Here is a 24,952-nt window from a genome sequence, read left to right as displayed (position 1 = left end):
GTACAGCAATAATAGTCATTATTATTTTTTGCCTTATTTGCTGTAATTACAACTTTAATTTGACAGTACCTTCCATTTGTACATAATATTATTTTACTAAAAGGGGGACAACAATTTAATATTCATTGTATTTTTCAAACTATAGTTTTTGTTATGCTATGATTTATGATTTATCTATTTGCATAGTGACTGGAATTATTTAACTAATTAATTAGAAATAAATTAAAATGTTATCTATGTTTTGTGCTTGGTAGGCTATGATAGCAGCCTTATAAAATTAGGATAAAGATCAAAAACGTACCCAATATTATTTTACGATGTTGGACTTGTAGCAGACGTGTTGGGACTCTTGCATTTCTAGGGTAAGTATTAAAGCTACTAAGCTAGCTTGCTGTCATTTGTAACCTGTATACCATTTAATACAAACTACTTGCACACCGTTTGAAAGGATTATACTAAAAATGTGTAAACATCATTATGAAGGTAATACATCTAATAGGTATGTTTGCACTTTTTATCCATTTGTTCTCCTACTAATAGCTAAGTGCTAAGGCTATTAGCTAGCTAAAGAGCCATGATGAAAAGACTAGTAAATAAAAGGTTTCCCACAAAGACTCTTGAGAAGATTGCTTAATAAAAAACAATTTGTTGGCAAAGATACTATTAGTGGAATGTTTATTTCTAGTGCTAATCACTTGCTAACAATGCTATGCTAAATCGAAAAAGACATTTTACACACACGTGTTGCATTCGTTGTTTAGAACACTATTTAGTAAAAAAAAGTAAAAGAAAAAAAAAGCTTTGAAACATTTCAAAGGCAATATTAACTTTCCGACTAAGTTATTAGCGTGATAACAATGCAACAATACAGCATATGAAATTGTTCATTTATTATGTGTAAATAAATATAGTATCTTAATGTTTAGACATTTTTTTTCCAAACAAAGTGAGCCTGAATTAAGATTTTAAAATTACATTTACACGTCTACTCAGATATTCTAGTGGTTAAATGCGGAATTTAATGGTGTCCTAACAATAATAGGCAATACATAAACACGTTTCCTACTTTCTGGTTCGTTTTAGGCTAATGCTAATATATATAACCTGTTAACAAAATGAAAAATAATAATTTGTCTGCAATAAGACAAGATGAAAATACAAATTGTTTCAGGTTATTTTATAAAATAGTTCACTTTACATAGTGTGTTTCAACATACAGTGTATTCTTGTACAACACAATGATTGTGTGCTTCACACACAATCGAGCCCTCAAAGTTTGAACAGCCTTGTCATGTGGTGAATGGAATCATGTAGAAGAGTACTTTGGCATAGTTTAATGGCGGACTATGTAGTAGTGAGGGTGACAGATGCAGATAGGTTTAAATAGCTGGTTTGAAACATCGATTCTAGTGTTACGCTATTAACAATCAGTATAAAGAGCAGGCAAACTGCTTTTCACTGTATGTAGGTTTCACATCTCGAGTTCAGTTGTATAACAGTCACAAACAGGAGGTCAAAGGCTAAAAGGGACTGTGAAACCTGGATTGTACAAAACAAGGTGCAAATCAATTAATTGAGTACGTAAAATAAATGCTCCCCTATAAGTTCTGCACCCACGAAACCTGAACTACTTACTCGGGGCAGTTACACATGAATGAGAACATTTACAAAGCACAAACAAGCATCATAATATCTTGCGTCAGTACGATATTGAAATCACTGCTCATTTATACTATATATATATATATATATTTTTAAATCACAATGTTTTCCCACAGATCAGCCACAAGAACGTAACGGGTGGAGAAAGGGAGACACTTTTGAGGCAGACTGGCAAATAACAGTAAGAGCCATTTTAGATTAATCCAACCCGCGTATCTTACAAGTCAATCCTCCTCCTCCTCCTCCTCCTCCTCCTCCTCCTCTCTTCACTTTTGTAATCTGTCAAAGCACAGTTCATGTTTTGAATATGTAAAGCCATTGAAATAGATATTGCTGCCCAGGTCTGGTCCACTGCACAGATAGTTGTGATATAGAGCAAGAGACACGACTGGAGAGTCAGCTAACTGCTGTAGGATGACGAGCTGCTGACAGTTTACTTGGCCTGCAGGGAGGACAAAAGACTGTAAATCTTTAAGGTAAGACCTTTGACACAAACACTTTCCATATTTAAAAGGTAAAAGAGAAACAAACATACAGTACCTACCTACGACTATTGATTTCCCTCCATATTTCACTCCATATTGAGTATGGCCCAGTTGTCTTTCTTCTCCTGATGGTAAAATAAATTGAATATTTCAAGCAAGAATGTGCAACATTTCTGCCTTCATATTACAGCTTCAAAAATGATGGTGGTTGCTTGGAATTGAGAATAGCGTCTTTATTGCCTCAGAAACTCCAGAATCAAATACTGTAATTACTACTACTACAGTACTGGTGGACCAGCCAGGTTACATCTCCTCTTGTGTTGCATCGGTGCTAATGCTAATGCTACATTTCAATCTAACTCATTCACTGAACATTGACGGCTATAGATGTAAAAAAAATCATTAAAACTATTTCTATTTAACATTTTTTTCCATTTTTGTTAACAAGAGTATGAAAACCTAGAAAATATTTTTTGTTGTACTTTTAGAACAGATGTAAAATTTGTGATTAATCGTGAGTTAACTAGTGAAGTCATGCGATTAATTACGATTACACATTTTAATCGCCGGATGCCCCTAATTTTTAATAATCTTTTCTAAAAAAAGAAAAGAAAAAAAAAGATTATTAATTACAAAAAATATATATATTTTAAAGAAAAGATTATTAAAAATTAGGGGCATCAGGCGATTAAAATTTGTAATCGTAATTAATCGCATGACTTCACTAGTTAACTCACGATTAATCCCAATTTTTATATCTGTTTTAATACAATAAAAAAAATTATAGGTTTTCAAACTCTTGTTAACAAAAGTGGGGGAAAAATGTTAAACTAATAAAAATAGTTAAAATGAATTTTTGACGTCTATAACCGTCAATGGCAGTGAATGAGTTAACATTGTTTAAAAACACAAAACAAAAACTTTTTATGAACACGGCATACGTTTCTTTTGTCAAACAATTTATCATTTATTTATTTATTATTTTTAATTGATCAACTATCAAATAAAGTGAGTAAAAAGAAATACAAGACTATTTCTTGAGACTACCACAAGTTCTAATTAAAACTGTGACCGTCAAATGAAGTGATGCTTAATCACACCATTACTTTCATATAGTTTTGTCGTATCACATTGTCCGGGATTCGAGAACATGGGTGGAAATCTTCCAATTTCTGCCATTGTTTCCCACTGCGGCTTAAAAGCTAAATTACATTATTCCTTCCTGTTACTTTAAGACGACCTTTTCTAAACTTAGCAAATGGGTCCTGGTCAGTTTTTACAAGGTCCCTGAAATAATATAAGCTAAATTATTGCCCATTAAGCAAGTACAAGTTTGGGAGGGGGGCTTTTTAATGCATGTTTATGCTCTACTATTTTGTACTGTATATGCCAATTTTACAATTTAGGGTTAAACTGTGTGGTACCTGGTGACTTTTGGCTAATTACGCTCTGTATAACCAGCTTATATATGTTTATAAAGTCGCTGTTGGCATAGTAAGTACACTTGCTTGACTTCGGTACAGGCAGTGCGGGTTCATTTCTTACTCCTTGGCAGTTTGAATGAGTTTGAAATAGTTTTCTGTCGCTACATGTCTCCTGTGACTGACTGGCCATCAGCGCAGGGTGTAGTCTGCCTTTTTGCTTAAAGTCAGCTGGGACAGGCTTCAAAAATGAGGACAAGCGCTCTAAAAAAAAAGTGAATAGAGGGATGGATGTTTCCGGTCATATAGTAGGTCTGACCTCTGTCATGACAGGCAGGTTGTCGTGGGGAAGGAGCCACATTGTTCGATGGGCCTTGGTCCGCTGTCTCTGCAGGAGCTTCCGCAGCAACCTCTTCACCTTGCGGTCCCTGGGGTCGGCACACTTGACCGCTTTTTTGGTGTAAAGACTGCCAAAAATGGGGAAATCAGACTTATTGTGCATCACGGCATCATGCAGAATAAAATGTCTGCCTCCAACGTGTCGCAAGATGCACTGAATCTGATACAGTGGGGGCAAAAAGGAATTCTTAGAACTTGAAGAATTCCATGTAAGCTTACTTTCCCACTTAGTTTACACAATGGCGTTTTCAGCGTTGGACTGCGGCCGGACTCTGCTGGCTCGGGAAGGTATTTACAGATGTCATGTCATTCCCACATATTTCCTCTCTGACTTCCTGGCAATTACGGCCCCCAGGCCCGCCACAACAACATGACCCGGAACGATGACCGCGGCTCTCGGCCCGGACTCTGGGTAACCAGAGGCATATTTTCCACGCCTGCGCTCTTTAGCTCCAGGAGTGGATAGTTGGAATACTTGCATGATGGCTTGTATACTGCAGTCCGGCCCCTCGGTCTGCACCTCAAACCGCAGCACGTCCTTGGTGCGCACCTTGCCGTGGGAATACAACATGCAGCACTGGACATCCCGCTGCATCTGCACACCTTTACCTAGGAAACAGAAGTCGGACAAAACATGAGAACTTCGGGGACAAATTGTCTTATGCATCCATCCATTTATGATTTTCTAGAAGGGTTGTCGGTGAGATGGAGCCGATCCCAGCTGCGTTTTGGGCAAGAGTCGGAGTCTACTTACAGGGCTTTACAGTGTGTTGTTAGATTTTTTGTTTTAACTATAAATTCGTATCCCCACACCTTTATCCAAACACTCACTGAAATGTAACCGGTTCTTTGTTGGCCCACCTAATGCTGTCAAAATGATTGTGGTAAAAAAGATATATGTATCTACAAATTCAGTGCTGGCCTAAGACTTGTGCTGCATACTTGTACATTACAATTGTATATATTATATGCATGTAAAATTATGAAACAGCACCTTCTCTTTAAACTCCACTTAAAAAGTTCAGCTTTACAGATGCCACGGAAGCTCTGCGGCCTACCACATCATCAGTCATAGCTCGTAGTTACCGGTTAGATAATAACATCCGCCAGGAGGGGGAAAACAGGCATTTATTTGAGGTGTGGCATGGATGGGCATCAATTATATGCAGATTTTTGCTATTTGTGGGCCCGCCCAGTCCCTATCCCTCCACTGTATTTAATTAAATGAGTTATTTCAATCATCTATATTATATCTTAATAATCAAATAGAATGTTTTACATGTCCCTGAAATAACTGTCCACCCTGTCATTGTTACGTTAACTGCCCAATTACGAAACCCTCCGCTGTTTTTTAATGACATTATAACCCGCATGGTGTCTTTCTTCAATTGGAACTGACAATTTGAAAATTGAAGAATTAATACGTACCCTTGTGTTGTTTAAATGTTGTCATATATTTAGTTGGATGCTGTCTAGTGAACATGTCCACCATGTCATAGTGAAATATATATATACTGTATCAATGTATATAATCAGAAATTCAAAATATATTTGTTAAACAGTACAAAGTCACACCCTTAAAACTGCTGGATCAAAAATAACCCAATTTTGGTCAAAAATTGGACCGACACGCTACTTGGGTCAATTTAATTTGTATCCAAGGTTGGGTCAAATTGACCCAAGTAGTGGGTCGGTCCAATTTTTGACCAAAATTGGGTTAATTTTTGCTGCTAATTGAAGGTCCGCCATATGCTCATTAAATTAGCCAAAAATGTCCACCCTGTCTTTGTCCACCCTGTCAGCAAATGCACATATTTAGCTTTTTTGATATCCATTTCTAAAAGTGTAACATCTACTTAATACAGTATGAAGTTTGATGGAACATCTCAACTTTTTGTTGTTGTTGCTGAAATAGGCAAGTCAATTAATTCAGTGTAAAGAACTCAACGCTGTGAAGTATTTGTGGCCAAATGATATATTTTGTGCAGAGAGAGTGTGAAGCACACACTGTCGCATGCACATATTGACACGCTTGAAGTACATTAGCACCCCACTGTGCTGTCCTCTCTGTGTGACTGCTTCCATGTGCGCATGTGTTGTGGCGGAGGCTTTCATCCAAAGCAATTGCAAATCAAAGTGCGATGCAAACGCAATGTAGTGTGCCGCAAAATAGGACAGCGCTGCCTCTGTTACGCCACATTTGGAATCCACATCTCAGGCACACGTCACGCCGCTTGCAGCCACGCAACGACAGCGACACACTTGCTCATGCTGATTGTTGGGCCGTTTGGGCCGTTTTCCTCCTGCGAGCCCCTCTTGTTTACATCCATCGCCGCACCTCCTGCCTTGCTGCTCACCCCCCCCCCCTCCTTTTTCCAGATTCGCCATCGCTCTTTCGGCCTCAGCGTCCACCTGCAGGGTGCGTGCATTTCATGCAGTACACTCGCACACGCTCGCCGCGTCTTACCTTGCACAGATGCCAGGAAGAGAACAGTCAGGGAGATAACAGTCAACATCTGCAGCATGAACATGATGAGGCTGGCAGAGAGGAGGATAATCTCGTCGCTCACCTCTCCCTCTGTGGCTGCTGCCTCTCTTAGATGACTCCCTCCCTCTTTTTATACCTCCCTGCCCATCTCGCACTCACTCACTTCCACCACCTCTTTTTTTTTTTATCTCACTATCTTTCCCTCCCTTCCATCTGTTTGTCCAGTTTCATCTTGCCATATTGTCACACTCCACTCACCACTCCTCACCCGCCTCCTCACGCGTGTCTTATCAGAAGATTAAAAACCACTCCACATTCTTTCACTTTCTCTGGCCTAAAGTGCATTTGCCTCTTAGGCTGTTTTATATGGCAGATACTTGGATTTTAAAAATAGTCTTAACATTTACGAGTAAGACTCTATTTATTCTGGCTGTAAAATGTCACTGAACAGCAGGTGTATCCAACTCCACTCTGTCAGGATCAGCATTTCGGGAAAATTGTGTTCACTGTGGGCTCACTAAAACTATACTTAGAGCCATGCTCGTTCCAAGAATTTCTGATGTGTTGGATAATAAATGTGCACAACATGCCATTCAAACCAGAAATGTGGAACCATATCACAGATGAGTGCAAGTTTGGCTTGAATCTTAGGGGCTAGAACACTTGCAGCTTCTGACCTTGATGCTTTTTTTCCACAATCTTAAAAAACATGCTTTTGCCTTTTATAGACACAACTAAAGCTGTCACAAATGGATAAGCAAGTGATGAGGATTCTAAGGGCCCATGACTGTCAGGGTTAGAGAAATTGTATTTTTTAATTGAAAATTATTTTTTCACATGATTCAAAATCACCAACACCAACAAGACTTGCACCGGGCATGAAAATAGGACCCTAAGATTGTGCCTTGATGAACCACATCATCTGTAAGTAAAAAACAACAACTAAACAAACAGACACTACACTGAGACCATCAAACCTGAACTCTTCAACATCCTCGGCTGCACCTAGAAATTTTGTCCATAAAAGTTATGAACAGAATTGGTGACAAATGCCTTGGCGGAGTCCAACTCTCTCTGGAAACGAAAATAAGTTGAGGATGTTTATGTTAGTTCCTAATGCAAACTTGCTATGATTACAAATAATAATAATAATAATAATAATAATAATACATTTATTTGTCGAGCGCTGTACAAATCAGCAAAAAAATATGGGGGTAAATAAATAAATAAATAAATAATAATTGTTATGATGTTTCCATGAATTTGTGTTAAAATCCAAAATAATGCAATGAGACGTCGACGTCATAGGTCATCTTTTGGACATTACGTACCACGAGGTTCAATCCTCTGTTTTTTAGTTGACTTTTGCTTATTGTGAGCACAAGATGCATTTTATTACTCGCCGTGGATGCAGTAGATGTTATTTAAGGGCGTCCAGGATTCAGTTCTGCAGTGATATATTTTGGCAAGAGAGAATGAAAACAAACAGAGTCCTGGCAGAGAGCGTACGGGTATTCCCAGCTTTTGTTTTATGTCTCTCTTAAAAGCTTTGACTCATACGCTAGTGTCACCGTGTAATGATCATGCATTTCGCCAGTTGAATGATTCATATGTTTGGAAAATGTGGCCCTCGTACATCTTTTCGGCCTCACCCTCGGTCGAGCGACGCACCGCAAGAGTACGCTGGAATCAACAACCACTCTGTGCTCAAAAAACAACGTCAGGATATGATTCTGCTCTATGAGAACAAACCAAAAGATTTTCTTTTGTACTGATGTGTTAACAATAAATGGCGGCCAATGATCCTTAATATTGCAATTACGTTCATGCAATTTTGGCGCAATAAGTGCAGCGGAACCTGTAAAGTCACCCCACTGAGAATGGCAACATGTTATATAAAACACAGTTTTACATTTGTGACTTGATTATTTATGATTCCATGATTTTCTGTGGAATATTTGTTTTCGCAATTTGAACCTCATCAGCGGTCAACTTCAGATCGTATTGTTTATAAGGCGGATCCATATGGCATGTTTAATGAGCACATTGTGGAACTGCAGATTGTTATTGGCGGACATAAGGAACCACCATTCACAAATTAAATTAGTTTGCTCCCTGGGCAAAATGAGGAACTATTCAGAGAACAAGGCAACAATACGTCCCCTTAGGGGGCATTCTTATTTGAGCCATGGAAGTGAAACTATGCAGTCGGAGCACTGAAGAGGCGAGGATGGAGTACAAGTATGTCCGTGCATGTGTGTCCATGCATGCGTGTGTATGTGGGCACGCGTTGGGGACGGGGTTCAAGAATTTGACCCAAGAAATCAGGTTGGAATCTCAGCTGCAAAAACATACCTTCCACATGAACACAGGTCTGCTTGTGAGCCAGAGACATTTTCTGCATAGCTCTGCGGCGATTAAAATATCTCCTGTCAAGGTGTGCAGACTCACAAAAATGCGGGCAATCAAAAATAAAAGTTACAGTGAGACGCTAATGTGTTCCTTTTACAGGGGGGTTGTGGTGGTGGTGGTGGGGGGGGGGGGTTGCCTCCTGGAGAGGTTGTAGGGCTCAAATCACAGCTCTCATAGTGCCGAAACGATCTTGCTGTACCTGGAAGGGATTTCCAAGGGATATAATGCACAAGGGCAAATAGTTGATCTAATCTTTGCTATGGAGCAAACAAAGAGGTGCGTGATTCAGAGAACAAGTTATGTGAAATTGAACACAAATAAATTCCACATTACAACATTCTGGGAATTATTTGGATCAGCCAAGAAGCAGCATTCTTGTTCTTAATGGGTGTGTTTTCTTGCCTCGTATTGGTCTCTGTGGTTCACATTCAGCCGAAGGTGCCATATTTGCACATTAGTGCTGGACTTCAAATAATTGTTGCAACTTGTGCTGTTCAAATGCAAAATAATAGTTTGAGATCAATAGTATGAGACCTAGCTTAAAGACCTGTCCTAGAATAGCACAACTGTAAAATGTGCACGTGAAAATAAATGGTGCTTGTCTGTTGCGGTGAGTACTTCTGTCACGTCAACCCGACGTACCAACGGCGAGGCCGAGGCCCGTCACATTTGGCCGACGGTTTGGTGTAATGAGGCCTTTAGATGTTTCCATCACAGGTGAGGATCGTTATCAGGCTTCTTCTGAGCTTGCTGATGAGCGGACCATTTGAATCACCTGTGTTGGAAGAGGGTGGCATCTAAAACACACAGGACTGCGACTCTCGAGGACCAGGGATGCCAACCCTGGTCTGGGGTCTGATGCTCGCTTTGGGTTCGAGAGTTCTCGGGTTCAAATCCTGGGTTATCCCTAAATTTTGTTTAAGTTAAAAGATCTCCCTTACAACTTACTTTACTTTGTCTTCTCAGTGTGGCTCGTTGGTCTAGTGGTATGATTCTCGCTTCGGGTGTGAGAGGTCCCGGGTTCAACTCCCGGACGAGCCCTAAGTCAACATGGATTTAAAAGCTCTTCTGCACAGTTTATCCTTTCTTAAAACTGCTTCGCCTCGCTTGAAAGGGTATACTGGTAAAACCAGCAGCTAAAAGTGGCTCGTTGGTCTCGTGATATGATTCTTGCTTCGGGTGTGAGAGGTCCTGGGTTCATCTTCCGGGCTAACCGTTTGGGTAACAGGTGGATGACTTTGAACTGATGCAGTTCGAAAGGCAATGGAAAAGGGTTTATCTACACTGGTAAAACTAGCAGCTCAACATGGCTCGTTGGGTCTCGTGGTATGATTCCCGCTTCAGGTGCGAGAGATCCCGTCAACTCCCGGACGAGCTCACAGTTTACTTACAGCTTCTTCAACAATTTCCCTTAATTTGAAACAATTCACCACAGGTTTTACAGGTAATGTGGAAGGTTTAGCTGGTAAAACTAGCATGTCCTCTACTCAATGGGGCTCATAGGTCTAGAACCCTGGTTCTCAACCCGGTCCTCGAGTACCCCTATCCAGCCTGTTTTCCATGTCTTCCTCAGCCAACACAGCTGAGGATTGTTATCTGGCTTCATGCAGAGCTTGCTGATTAGCTGATAGTTTGAAACACCTGTGTTGGCTGGGAGAGACATGGAAAACAGGCTATAGGGGTACTCAAGGACAGCGGTTGAGAACCATTGGTTCAGAGCAGTTTTTATATTCACTATAGGCCATAATACTTTGGGAAGTGCTGGTTTATGAAAACAAAAGTGACCATCAGGCCAACCAGACCTCAGATCTTCACTCAGTGAGAGGCTTTAGATTTCTTCTCACCTGAGACTGCCTTAATGGAATGTCTTTATTGACTGTGGAAATAAAACAATGTCCAGTCCTTCCACATGAGATTATGTGTTTTCTGTGTGTGTCAGTAAGACATTCCTCTGTAGGGAGTTGACTGGTGCACTCTTGGAACCAAACATCTGTGATTCTCACAGTTCTGTTTCATCGGCAGCCGAAACACTAAACCCAGAAAATCAGCTTAAATACACTCAGACATTTATTTGGAAAATTCGTAGTGCAACAACTTGCGGGGGCTTGACTGTTCCTCGAGTGTGAACGAGAGCGCTTTGGATGTGTTTAACGAATGCGGTCAGCAAGAACAACACGCAGAGAGATCCTAGAACATTCCTAATGCAAACTTGAAACTCATGAGGTTTTTCTCAGTGTCACACAACAGTCGCTGGTGTGGTGCAAAAATATTCAACCTTCACTATTTCAACAATGGTTTGTATTGTGCTGCAGCACTGCAAGTGTGTAAAAGGCCTACAGCAATGTGGGGACACAATTCGGCATTTATTTGTGTAAATGTAAAAAAATACAATTGTAAAGCATAATTGTAGTAGTAATAGAAGTCACAGGTCAAACTAGGCCAGTTTGTGTGTGAATTTTGGCCTCACTGTGAGCGTTCTCATTTTGTGTTTGCATTTGGCTGGTTCAATAAATGGCTTCACTCGAATGGCGATCTGAAACTCACTCATGACATATTTGGGCTTGCAAAACATCACTGCTTTTGAAGCTCACTGAACTGATGTCTCGTAACGTCAAGATATAATTAAAGATTTAAAACGTGCCTTTTTTTTTTTTAACTTTTGAGAAAGTATCACCTTTAAATATGTGTATCATTTGTTCTTTCCATTGGCAACCAAAAATTTTAAAAAATTAAAAAGTGACTGATTATTTTGTAATTATAGTTCAACTTCAGACTCTGATCAAAAATTTCAAAAATGGGCCTTTAAGCATGACCATTAGTAAAGCTACATTAGCTTGTTAGCTGCTACAATCCGCCAAGCAAGACCATACACAGATCCTCACGTATCACTGCACAACGGTACAGAAGAATGTTTGAAATTAAGTTACCTTAAGTCTACTAGTCCACATAATGTTTGGTGTGAATATGAATGAGTTGAAAACCATACAGTACGTTCAGACACAAACACCGGTAAACGCATCTACCATGTCAGATGTAATGCATGAAAATGATTACGCTTTAAACACATTTGTCCTAACTTCCAGGTCATGTAAATATTAAACTCTAATTCAGTCCTGTGGCCTGATTTATTGCTTTTATTTTTTTATCTGCGCCTAAAATTTAAATATGATTTTCATTGAAAATAGAAGAAAGGAATGATGCCCTTTGGGACATTGGACTGTGATGTTAAGGGACAAGGTTTAAATATAGTCATGCACAAGCATGCTCTCTCAAAGTGATACAAAAACACACAGTCAGCACCTTGGACAGCGGTCACTTTAGTGACAAACCTTCAACATGGTCACCTGACTTGATGATAAACATCTCAACTATTTGTTTGAGTCCATAATGTGGACACTGATGGAGTTGACCTTAGATAAATACATTTAAAATAATCATCAATTTACTATTGTTTCCTAATAAACCAAGGACTTTACCAAAATAGTGCCACATTGAACAACTGGTGTAAAAACAACTAATTATCCAAATGCAATTTGCATGAGAAATAGAAAAACATGCAATTATCATACATAAAACCATACCAATAACTCTTTCTGAATGAAAAAAAAGTAGGCAGGAACTTACTTTTATTTCATGAATAGCAACATTTCACCAATATTTACAAATAATGTACACTTGCAATGGCTACACGTATTAAAAGTAAAGAATGACATCTCTCCATCAAAAACATGTTTGTTTTTTTTAGAAAACCAGACATAAATATCCAAATTCTGAAAAAAAGTAGCAGAGCGTACTTGTCACATTGTATCATGTCCATAAAAAATTAAAACAGTTTATTGGATGGTTTCAATTTGGTGCTCCTAAGGTACCATTTAATCCAATGTGCCTGTAAAGAAAATAGAGAACATAATATTTGAAACAACTCATACATTATCTGCGGCGATTGACATTTGACTAGATAGATTTACTATGGGAAAAACTAACGATCAATACTTTTCAAGGGTTGCTAGACTCATCTGACTGTTATGAACTCCTATTTTTTTATCTTAGCAGAATAATGCTCCCCAAAGGAGTTGTGCCACACCAATGAAGGAAAAAAAAAAGAAACTCACCTTCCAAAAATGCAAATTCATCTATGGCCTCGATTGCGTTGTCTGCAGAAGAGACAATGGGTCAATAATCGGCAGTAATCAACTTCAGTATAGTTAAGGCCCCATTGCCCCCCAGTGGCCCCACTAGACATTTCATCAGTTACCCCTGCACAATTTAACTCAATCCAATAAAATTCTTTCTTCTATCAAATATTCTGCTTTTAAAGAGCTAATAAAGCTCGGTTTTCATTGAACAGACAGAATTTTTATTTGGGATCTTGTTTGATCGTACGGGTGTACCTGCTATTTTTGCCTGAATAGAATATTAACATGTGTTGTTCCTTACTATGCACTTACCCAAGTCTTTTCTTTGTAATGTCTTTCTCTTGCCTTGCTGTGCATACACCAAAGCGTCTTTTGCGATCATCTCAACAAACAACTCCTGTGGGGGCAAACAGTTGAGTCAAAATCCAAAAGCCAGACGGAGAAAACACTTGCATTTCAAGTACAGTGGCTTTAATTAAATTTAGTTTGGTTTTGAACTAAGATCAATGTCATTAGTATAAAGTATCCATTCATTTGACTTTTCTAACAGTTCAAATTCCAATTTGTTTGCACTGAAGTTGTGAAAAAAACGTCACAAATTATTTTTTTAAATATTTTTTCTCAGCACCATCTGTTTTCTTGTGTTGCAAATACAGTACAGTCATTCAGCAGCCAGCAGAAGGAGCTTCCACTTAATACATTAACATACAGTAATTGTTCTCCATGGTCATGAGAATGTATCTCCACTTCTTTAACTCAAAATTGGCATTAATTTGCTCCACTGGAGTGCGGTACTCCTTTAAATGGCTCTCAAGGTAACCAAGAATATTCGGCTATATGAAATTGCTTCCTTGTCCAAAAATTGACAAATGAAGTAATTTGGTAGAAACACGTGTTGAGTGTAGACTGAAACTTATTTTTTCCCAAATTGTATAATTCGTTCATCAATTCTGTGTCCTGCTTATCCTCAATAGTGGTCACCATTGGTCAAAAGGGGCCACCATAGAGCCAAAAGACACATATTGATGTAAACATTGTATTGTTAATATGTATAAAAAGTTGAAATTACAAAATGAGACAAAAGTCTTACGGTTGGAAATGGTAAAAAGGAAAGAAAAGTTTAAATTCGGTTCTAAATTTAAAAAACAAACAAACGGACGATGACTATATTATAAGCACGCAGATCGTCGTTGGAAATCTTAATTCACGCCGCAACAACTAAATCTCGCGATATTGAATCCCTACACGACAATCACATTGAATATCCAGTGCTTGTTTTTTTTGTTTGTTTACAATTTCGTACCGTGGCTTTACCGATGATGAAGACAGACTCCTGGCTGGCGAGGGACACATCTGGGTCGGTCTTCATCAAGGCCTTAATGCGGGTAAGCGGTAGCTTGGACAGCCGGTTGTGGCCCACGGCGGCCGCGGGGCCCGTCGCCTGCTGCTGAACGCCCTCCTCAGACGCCTCGGCCGTACGGCTGTCCTCCTCACTCGCGCAGCGGTCGGCCTCGTGGTCCGTGTGGGTGACGGGTGCCGCCACTGTGGCTGCCATTTTCTCCTTTTCTTCCACCGTCGTTAAATTTGGCAGGAAACAAAGACGAAACTGTGCTTTTGCCGCGACATGTCACAGATGACAACAGAAGAAGCGCACTAGCATGTGCTTCCGCTTGCTCTGGGCTCGAAGCGCGCTAATTCGTCGGAAGGCTTTGCGTATGTCCCGCCTTTTCCTCTCCCGCCAACTTAATAGTGGTCGACGATTGGCTAGATTGGAAACCAAGACGTTATTATTGGCTAGTATTGTATGCCCATCAAATTGTTTGCTGCTTTGGACTCCAACAAGGCAGAAAGTAAAGTGTATACATGCTGGTTGTTAATGTATTTATTTTCCATATTGACACAAAGCGTAGTTATTTTCATACATTTGTATAATATTTTCACCAAACATATGTAAAGTGAAATGACACATACCTCATTCGTCTCTGTTTACACTTGTATTGTACTCCAACATAACATAAAAAAAATGATAATATGATAACTTTTTTTTTAGATGTACCTACCTGCATATACTTTTGTGCATTTCAATGGTTTCAAGGATGCTTAACCTAACTTAAAATTAACAGAGATGACCTAAATAATTCATATCTCTCATATGGACTGGCGTTGTGCATATAAATTTGAAATAAATCACGCTAAATGACATTAATATGCAAAAGGGTTACATTTCATGAAACATGGAATATAGTAGTAATTTAATGCAACGTTGCAGAAAGCACAAACTATATCATAAATCAAAATAAACAGAGGGGCCACCAAAACCTACTGTTATGAACCATTTAATGTAGTTTAAAAAAAATATAATTGGTTTACTCTCTAATATTGTGTATGCAGCATTTTCATGCTTGCATCTGGTGCCAGATCCAATGAGCACTCCACTAATACGCTGCGTTAATAGGATTGAGGCTCATCTAATGAAGCTGCATACACCATGTCCAGTCACAGTCAGGTGTTAACAGCCTGAGGGAACAGCATGAAGGACTCGCAGAATGCAGGTACATTCATTTCTGACAAATACATATTTTGTAGTTTTGCTGTATGGTTTTCACTCGACTTTGTAGATAATTTGTAGTTTTATTTTACATTTTTAGAACTGGGACAAAGTATAAAAAAGAGTACCCTGTTGTGATGCATAATCTGTACACAACAATAATTACTTTCCAAATATTTCCATTGCTTGTTTGATTTGTTTTTGGTTTAATACCGAATGGACCCTCAAGGTGGCACTCCTCCATTGAAATTGTAGAGAAACAGAAAAAAATAACCAATTTGTAAGTCTAAGCCTGCGAGTTAAAAATAAATGTGCAGTATATTTCATTGATGTTCTGTTTTTTAAAAACAGATCATGGATATGATTGACATACGCCTGTACTTGGGTCTGATATCTGTTGTAATTTATCATTATAGGTTAAAAACAAGAAAGAAAAGAAAGCATGACATCATATGAGAAATACCAATTAGTTGGCAATAAGTACACCATTTTTTGTTTCTTTACATATACTGTATATTTTTTAACTTATTTTGTAATCAGTTAAACTACTCAAGCGGATTTAAAAAATCGCGTCTGTGTAAGGGAATGTAATGTAAATATTAGCTTTCACTTGGGATTTTCCCACATTTACTTTTGTTGGGCTATTGGAGGTCAGTGCTCTTTAGGTCTCCTTTTTACACACAACACAGCCTCAAGTTACATAGCCTATTATAATGAACATACTGTACAAAACGCAACAAAAGAAAGACTTGATCTCTGTTATGGAAGTCTTTCATCGTGACCTGACTTCTAGTCCGCAATTAGAAGAGACACACTAATGCTGTATCTACAAGAGTTAATCCTTGCCATTTTAAGGACTGACTGACCCGGCTGCTGACTAATTTTAACTTACAACCATACGGGAAATACTAAGTGCTGCAGAAGATTGTAGTATGTTAGAGCTTGTTCTAATGAACACTTTGTTGGATTTTGTACAAGAAAAATTATTTGATTAGAATAATAGTTTGAGATAATGGCAGAATATAGGAGAGCAATCACCACATTCAGCAACAACAACAAAATGTCACGTTTCGTTATATTGTAATCATGCTGCATGTCATGCTGCTCGTTTCAAGTAGCCAACATGTACATGTCAGTTTTCAAACATGTGCCCATGTTGTGTGTTCTCTCTCCATCAGCCATCAAAAATAAACTATGGCCCAAGCAGAAAGCGACTAAAAAACCCAAAGATGAGTCCCCGAAGGTGGAGAAGACAGCCAAGCCGCCAACCTCGACCGCCTCCGCCGGTGCTGCTTCTGCCGCACCCGCACGAAATACCCCCCCACAGCTGAGCGAGGCCAAGAGGATACGGCTGACGCCCTTCGAAAGGATGGTCTACGACATGGCCCATAACGAGAGGATGGTCAATGACCTCATCCTGGGCCGCAGGGTTGGATTCTACGAGCTGCGCGGGGAGATCGGCCAGGGCAACTTTTCATCAGTCAGACTGGGCATCCATGCCTTGACTAAAGGTCTGCTACTTTTGTCATCCATTTTTATTTGTTTATTCTACCAATCAGCACGTGACTCTCTTGGTTTAAGCAGTCATATTATTGAAAATGTACTTTTGAATTGCTTGTACGGGGGATGCAAGGGCAGGCTAGCAATTCAAGTGTTTAGTTGGCATGGTAACAAAGCGATTTAAGTGTCCTGTAATTCTTTCTTTTTTGTGTAGTTTGACTAAAGAATTTCAGAGGCCTTTTATTAAGACTCCTGGGAAATCTTTTAAATTGTAAAAGAAAAGAAAAGAAAAGAAAAAGCATAAATTTACCCTCCTGGGCTTTCACAGAGAGAGTTGCCGTCAAGATCATGGAAAAGCAGCACAAAGCGGGTAAGGGTCCCCAGCCCTTCATCTCCTCGGAGATCCGCTGCATGGAAAAGCTGTGCCACCCGAATGTGGTGCGTCTGTACGAGGTGATAGAGACCAGCAGGAAGCTGTACCTGGTGATGGAGTACGGCAGCGGCGGCGACCTGTTCTCTCGCGTAACCACCAGGGGGAAGCTCAGCGACCTGGAAGCCAAATTGATTTTCGCCCAAGTTGTCTCTGCTGTGAAACACATGGTGAGCATTAGTTACAGTCACACAATTTTAGCACCACAAACTCACACGCAATGCACAAAGCAAACCGCAAAACCTCTGCGTGTTCTGTGAATTGTGTCAAGAAGAACTCACTTCAACGTTAAATCATCTTTATATTCATATACTCATTAAGCACTGCGTATAATAAACAGGCATTGAGGATTCTCAGACAATTGCTAAATATAGGCTACACCAAGACCCAATACAAGAGCTGTATCAATAATTTCATAATTTTTTTTACTTTTTATTGATATTATTTGAACAATACGATAATGTTGTGCTTCTCGTTTACATAGACTGAAAGTACGAGGCATTTATTAGAGGGAAGGGGTTTATGAGAGAAGCTTTACAGGTATTTATAAGGTGCCACTTCACAAAAGAGGTTTCAAGCTGTTTACTGTCAAACAAAACATGAAACAAAGAACATTCCACGTTGCGGATTTACAACAACCTCACAACTTTGCCTTAAAGAGGAAGTCAACCCAAAAATGTTCTATGCAGCCCCACTGGTCTAAACACGGCATTCTAATTAATATTGTGTTTGTGGAATATGAATTAAGCAACATAATGCAACTGTTTTTATCCATCTCAGGGGGCGGCCATTTTGGCACTTGCTGTCAACTGACTATGACATCACAGTTGCTCAGGGCTCAGGTAGCGACCAATCACTGCTCAGCTTGCGAATGTCACATGACCAAACTGAGAAAACAGGTGAGTTGTGATTGATTGTAAGGTGAGCCCTGATTGGTCATTACCTGAGCAACTGTGACCGTGAGTGACAAAATGGCCGCCTCCTACGATGGATAAAAACAGATGGATTTTGCTGCTTAAGTCATGTTCCACAAACGCAATATTGAATCAAAATGCCGTGTTTAGACAAGTGCATAGAACATTTTTGGGTTGGCTTCCCCTTAGCTGTACTCCAATACGTCGTGCACACCAGTAAGGTGTTACAATGAATTAAACATGATGTACAAACTGTTTATTTCTTTACATTCTATGTTCTAAAATCGTTATTACTAGGGCTGTCACAATTGAATTATTTTAGAATAGACTATATTTATAATTTCAAAGTAAACATTTTCATATAAGCCATGGTTTAGTCATCTCTTGCTACCTCAATTGCCCCCGGCAGCTGTATAGCTGCTCCGGTGGCCCTCTGGAAGTGGATGTGACGACTTATATGAAAGAAAAGAAGAAAAAAAATCGTCCATCTGCGACTGTCACGTTCGCCTGCTCTTTAATTTTCGTACACATTTCCCACAAAAATCACGTCACTTTACCCTCACACTCAATCACTTGCTTAGAAATGTGTTAATAAAAGACAGCAAGGCAGTAAGCTATGCTATGCTAAGTTAGCTGAAGAAGCTTCCACTAGCGCCGAGACAACTTTTAACTGGGATTGTTGAAGTGTGAAAGTGAAAGTGAGTGAGAACACTGACATGTCTTCCTGTTATGTTCCAGCATGAGAACAACATCGTCCACAGAGACCTGAAGGCGGAGAACATCTTCTACACCACCAGCTACTGCATCAAGGTGGGTGACTTCGGCTTCAGCAGCGAGAGCGCGCCCAACGAGCCGCTCACCAATTTCTGCGGCTCGCCGCCATACGCCGCGCCCGAGCTCTTTCGGGAAAAAGGCTACATGGGATGCTATTCGGACATCTGGGCTTTAGGGATCGTTCTGTACTTCATGGTGACGGCCACATTGCCTTTCTACGGGGACAATCTGAGCAGGCTGAAGCGTTGCATCCTCCAAGGGGCTTACAGCATCCCCTCGTACGTGCCCGACGGGTGCCAGCTCGTCATCAAGGGCTTGTTACGGCCCGTGCCGGTGGACCGCTCGTCTCTCACCCACGTTTCAGACGGCGTTTGGCTCAAGGGGATCGAGTACCCTGATCCGTATATGACCCTGCCTTTGGCCCCGGCCCACTTGGCTAAGGCCGCCAACGCGCTGTGCGCGGAGGAGATGGAGGTAAAGACTCTCCTGTCGGAATTGGGCATCATAGCTGTTCACTTGCAAAACAATCCCTGTTCGGACGCCAAAAGCCCGCTGACCGGGACCTACCGCATCCTCCTTCACCGTGTCCAGAAGAGGAGGTCCGTGGAGGCTGTCGGCTATACGGCGATTCACCCAGATGACTACAAAAGTCAGGCCCAATGGGGCGTCGCATCTGTGGACAAACACAACCCCACTGCAGTCTGCGTTATACTCTAACAAAGCGGTACCTTGACTATACGAGTGCCACAACCTACCAGTTTTTCCAACTAATCAGCCTTCGGTCAATCCGTTTTTAGTTTGGAGTTGCAAGCACAAATCTGAATTACAGTACTAGTAAGCTTCAGACACTCTGCCGCTAGATGGCCACTAGGTGGCAGCGAACGTAACAACCTCCAGCCACTATCAGTTCACATGGTTACCTCACAGTCAGTGTCATGTTTTGTGCTTGCATTTTCAATTTTGCAAAAATGAAATAAACATTTCAAACCATGGGTCCTAATAAAGTGATTGCAGAGACCTCCATTGAATAGAACGTTAAAATCATGAGCATGAATATGTAGTACTTTTACTATATTTCACTATATTTGTGGTGTCAAACTCATTTTTGTCACTTTGCCACATTGCATTTATTTGACCTCAGAGGCTGAAACCGCATAAATCGCCTTATTTAATTACATATACCCAACAAATTGATGGATAACTAATAGGGGTGTGCATCTCTCCAATAAAAGGCGATTCGATATGTATTTTGATACATGGGGTGTGGTACAGTTCAAGGATGGTACATTAAAAAATTGAACAATTCCGTTCAGTTAAATCTGAATTTTTTTGTATTTCAGATTTAAATTGTTTTTTGTTACGACCCCGAATAACTAGTTTTGAAATTAGAAGTTAAGCAATAGTTTGTTCTACTATTCTTCAATTTCCTTTAAAAATAAGTTTTGTAAAAAATTATTCTCGCAATTGTATTTATGACTTGGTATTTATTTATTTACTTTAGCAGACCACATAAAATTATGTGATGAACCGGATCTGGCCCCCAGGCCGTGAGTTTGACATGGGAGTACGATACTGAAGGAGAAGGAGTCGATAAATTCTCAGATGCCAGCCCATGCCGTTAAAATAATTTATAAAATGCAGACCTTCACCCATGAAAAAACAAAAAACAAAACTGAAGATCTTGTTCCATGAGAGTGCAGTGGACATTTTTTTAAACTATTTAAGAAAAACTTTTTTTTTAAGAGGGCTGAAACGGATTAATGGCATTTCCATTCATTTCAATGGGGACATTTGATTTGAGTCAAGGTACCACTCTACTCACTTTTGTCCTTTAACGAAGAAATGCAAAGTTTCCTTGCTGGTTAATTTCACATGAATACTGAATAAGAAAGAGCAGACAAGTAGGAAGCTTCAGAGAGTTTTTCATCTCAAACATTTCTCCTAAGTATTGAGCTCTGACTCGCTGTGCCAGCATTACTCAGTATTTAGTGTACTGATGCGAAGCATTCATCAATCACCGCGCTGCTATCCGTATCTTGCAATCCTCCTTAGGCACAGTATAAATCTGCACTGCTAATCCGAGGCCATAGGTAATCGCAGCAAGGGGGGTCTGGAGGCGTGGGGCGTCTGGGAACATGCTCGCTCCAACAGTAATGAACGCTGAGACGGGAAAAACATGTCAGTAAAAATGGTGGAGTCAAAGTGGGACCACCAACATAATCCAACAACGCTCGGACCACTTGCACAACCTTTTTCATTTTATTTAATTGTTTTATATCCATCCATTTTCTATCATGCTTAATTCATATTTAACACCATGTTTACTATTCTGGTTGTAGTTTGCAGTGCTTTTTAAAAGTTTGATATATATTATACAGATGACTTTTATTTATGCATTTTTACTTTAAAGATATTGTTAAATGAATGCCTCTAATTTTCCTCAGGCAAATAAAGGAGGCATTTATTTGCACCTGACAATTAATGGATGCCAGGCATTTATGAGAGCAGAGGCAACTATTTGAGGAAATACAATATATTGTGTTCCCTATTAACTCATTTGCTCCCCAAAACATATAAATACGTTCTATTTTAAATCTTTTAAGTGTCCCAAAGACATATTTATACGTTTTTATGTTGTTGTTTTTTTGGTTATGCTAGAGCATACAGAAGGCTTTGATGCAGCCGCTCAACTGCAAAGAACAGTTGAAAAAATTGTAGTCATTACACAAACAGCCAGCAGGTAGCAGCAGAGCATATGAAATGAACCAGGACCATGTTGGAAATAACCCTCAATTACTCAGAATTCTAAATAGATTTGTGAATAATGATTAAACTTAGCTATATTCTAATGCTAATTGCTGCAAAACGGAAATAGATAGAAATATTGATGAAAAGAAGAGACTTTAATCTTTCTTTTGGTAGGTTTCATATTTTTATAGTAATAGAATACTATAGAATATTCTGTGGGCCTTGCAAAATCGGTCAAAATCCCGTAAAACAGCCAAGAGCAAAGGGGGTTGCTTCAGTGAAAATGGCTGGGAGTGAATGAGTTAATATGACCTCAGTGTCAATCAAAACAGCAGTATAAGTTAGACAACATTGTGTATATGTTATGGCTGGTCAAATATGAACCCTAAAATGCCTTCATTGAATGCACAACATGATGTGCGTATGTTGTTATAGGTTGTACTCACACTCGGCCCATTTGAAACATGATTGAGCCTACTTGACCTGTAGGGCTCTAGTTATGCCTGCTCAGACCATGTCTAAAAACTGCCGCAAGTAGTAACCCTCTAAATTGTTTTAGAAATAATTCATTGAATTCATTGATTTTTTTTGTTTATTGTTATTATTATCATTATTATAGTTTGAAATCATCCCATTGGCTGGCACGCGGCTATGGGGAGCACATGAACAACCTGGGCTGCCAACATATTTAGGTCGCCAGCAGTTCTCACCTGCAAATCATTCGGTATTTAATGAGGGTACGAGAAGTGAAAATGTTCCCGTTATGTGATGTAATGCTGCGTCTCACGCAGCACAAAGATGTCTCCATGCAAATTGTGTGTGCGCCACATTTCAAGAGAATTATTTTGGTTGGCGGCAAATGATTTTGTCTGTGTTCACGCCCACAATAGCAGGTACACTTAAAGAGGTTAGCTCAAGGTTGATATACAATGCAATTAAACATGATATGATATGATATAATGATACAATTGCTGTAATGATATTAGAGTAAACATGACAACTCGACGCAAGAAGCAAGAAAGTAGTCTGACAGGACTCAAAATAAGCCACATATAAAAAAGTCTGAGTTATTAAATGGTTACGTCTGCACCTCCTATAACACAATAGAAAATAAATGACAAGAAATGAGAGTCAAAAATAGTCAATGGCAATATTATTACAATTAAGTGTACATGTCATATAATTACGCAGATAACCGTATTGTGCAAAATAGAAATAAACAGAGCTATTATTAGAAATAATCCATTCGAAACTCTGCCCGAATGGCCAAGTGTGAGTTCACCCTTAAACGTCTGTATCAATTGTTTCTTAATGCAGTACGCTCATCTTTTGCAATAATCTTTTAATGACCTAAATAAATCAATTTATGAAAATGTATGAAAATTGTTTTTTGTTGTTGTTATCCTTCCTCCCGAAATAGTCAGTGATTTGCCGATTTCCAACAATGTATGCAGTCAGTAAAACAAATAAACAATGAATGCGTAATTATAATAAAAATGTTCAATCTTCAAGTAGTAAAACCTAATTGTGCAATAAAGACAACAAATTGCAACACAAGAGCGCCATATACAATAAACCGTGTTATGTTATGTCTGTGTAAAAGCGGCCGTTTCAAGAAACATTTCCTGTGGGAAATTCAAGTTGCGAAACCTTCAGGTTTGAATTCTTCGGACTCTTAGCGTGTCCAAATTATTTCATGGTAATCTTTCAACGCCTGCTCTCTTTGACAGCCTTTTGCCGTCACCTCGCAATGCCTTGCCAGGCCTGCCAGTGTCTGATCAGCAATAATCACAATGATGATGATGATGATGATGATGATGATGATGATGATGATAAGCTTTTTTGTAGGTTTTTTTGGGGGGGGTTGTAATTCCCCCGAGTCACCCGTGTTCTCAGAGGAATGTGTGCACCGTGTGTGGGCAGAAGTCCCGACTTGTTCACACACTGTACGGATCTTGCTCAATACTCATGTGGTGAAAATCCTTGTTATCGTTTCCTCTTGTGGTAACACAATTTGTCACTCTCAAATGGATGTTCATGACACACAAACATAATCAATGACCTGCTTCTGTCTGCGCTGTGCTATCGTCAATTATTTACTTTGAGATGTTCAAAGGGTCAATGAGGACTGTTGAAATGTTGTTTCCTGGAAATCCAAATTGGCCAATTTTCCCAAATATTATATAGAAAAAGTACAGCCTACGCAACATCAGTCAAAAGTGTAAATTAACTTTCTCCAGTTATTGAATGAGAAAGTGAGTCCAAATTTTTTATTAAAATTAATTTAAATTAGTAAACACCTAACATCAAATAAATGTCTACATTTTTCAATTCAGGAAAATCAGTCTATTCATTTGTGTTAATGAAAATATATATTTTTTCCGTTTATTTGGGGTGAGGAATTTAAAAACGAGGATGCATTTAATTTGATACTTAACATTTGTTTGGTACAAACAAGGCATCATCTATACTAAATGCCTAACATCAAATAAAGGTCTACATTTTTCAGTTAGAGAAGAGTATTCATTTGTGTTCATGTAAATAATATTTTTTTCTTCATTTATTTGAGGTGATGAATTTTGGATGCATTGAATTCTACACAAAAAAATTGTGTTTTGTACAAACAAGGCATCATCTATAATAAACGCCTAACATCAAATAAATGCCTTCATTTTTCGACTTAAAATTCAACATTTGTACTAATGTAAGTTGTTTTTTGTATGTATTTGTAGTAAGGTATTTATAAAAGATGCATTTAATTCTATGATCAATTAAAAATGTGTCAGTGCACATAAACATCCTCTATAATAAATGCTTCACCTCAAATAAATGTCTCCCCTTAGGGAAAACTTATTATTTTTTAAATTGTTATATAATAAAAAAAATTTGTAAATAAATGTCACGTATTAAATACTAGAATACACTATAAAACACATATTAGCGTATGTAATTCGTATTTATAAAGCAATTACATTGTAATGCTTATTTTATGTATTAAAAATTTTTTTGTAAAAATGTTCAAAACAGATCAAATG

At 39.0% G+C, this 24,952-nt stretch overlaps 3 protein-coding genes and 1 non-coding gene across 5 annotated transcripts; 2 read left to right on the top strand and 2 right to left on the bottom strand.

Moving 5' to 3' along the window:
- Positions 1–1,162: 1,162 nt before the first annotated feature.
- Positions 1,163–6,651, bottom strand: ccl44 (chemokine (C-C motif) ligand 44). Its single transcript, XM_086089667.1, has 5 exons — positions 6,435–6,651; positions 4,447–4,576; positions 3,888–4,035; positions 2,207–2,272; positions 1,163–2,104 (listed from the first exon to the last, which is right to left on the bottom strand). The coding sequence occupies exons 1-4, from the start codon at positions 6,496–6,498 to the stop codon at positions 2,234–2,236; spliced, it is 381 nt and encodes a 126-aa protein (XP_085945793.1). The 5' UTR covers positions 6,499–6,651; the 3' UTR covers positions 1,163–2,104; positions 2,207–2,233.
- Positions 1,763–20,161, top strand: LOC147165932 (serine/threonine-protein kinase NIM1). Of its 2 annotated transcripts, XM_086089666.1 has the most exons (5): positions 1,763–1,843; positions 2,004–2,138; positions 16,730–17,062; positions 17,380–17,651; positions 19,134–20,161. In XM_086089666.1, the coding sequence occupies exons 3-5, from the start codon at positions 16,921–16,923 to the stop codon at positions 19,884–19,886; spliced, it is 1,167 nt and encodes a 388-aa protein (XP_085945792.1). In that variant the 5' UTR covers positions 1,763–1,843; positions 2,004–2,138; positions 16,730–16,920; the 3' UTR covers positions 19,887–20,161. The 2 variants fall into 2 exon arrangements, with proteins under 2 accessions (XP_085945792.1, XP_085945791.1); XM_086089665.1 differs by lacking the exons at positions 1,763–1,843; positions 2,004–2,138 and adding an exon at positions 15,459–15,555.
- Positions 9,837–9,908, top strand: trnap-cgg (transfer RNA proline (anticodon CGG)). The gene has a single exon. It is a non-coding gene; the product is annotated as a tRNA-Pro (tRNA).
- On the bottom strand, positions 12,477–14,696 carry pole4 (polymerase (DNA-directed), epsilon 4, accessory subunit). Its single transcript, XM_086089502.1, has 4 exons — positions 14,307–14,696; positions 13,316–13,400; positions 12,980–13,021; positions 12,477–12,753 (listed from the first exon to the last, which is right to left on the bottom strand). The coding sequence occupies exons 1-4, from the start codon at positions 14,556–14,558 to the stop codon at positions 12,740–12,742; spliced, it is 393 nt and encodes a 130-aa protein (XP_085945628.1). The 5' UTR covers positions 14,559–14,696; the 3' UTR covers positions 12,477–12,739.
- Positions 20,162–24,952: the final 4,791 nt, after the last annotated feature.

This window comes from Leptonotus elevatus, chromosome 11 (genome assembly GCF_054856555.1).
Source record: "Leptonotus elevatus isolate MCC_2025b chromosome 11, RoL_Lele_1.0, whole genome shotgun sequence".
NCBI classification, from domain to species: domain Eukaryota; kingdom Metazoa; phylum Chordata; class Actinopteri; order Syngnathiformes; family Syngnathidae; genus Leptonotus; species Leptonotus elevatus.
This window is presented reverse-complemented; position numbering and strand designations above follow the sequence as displayed.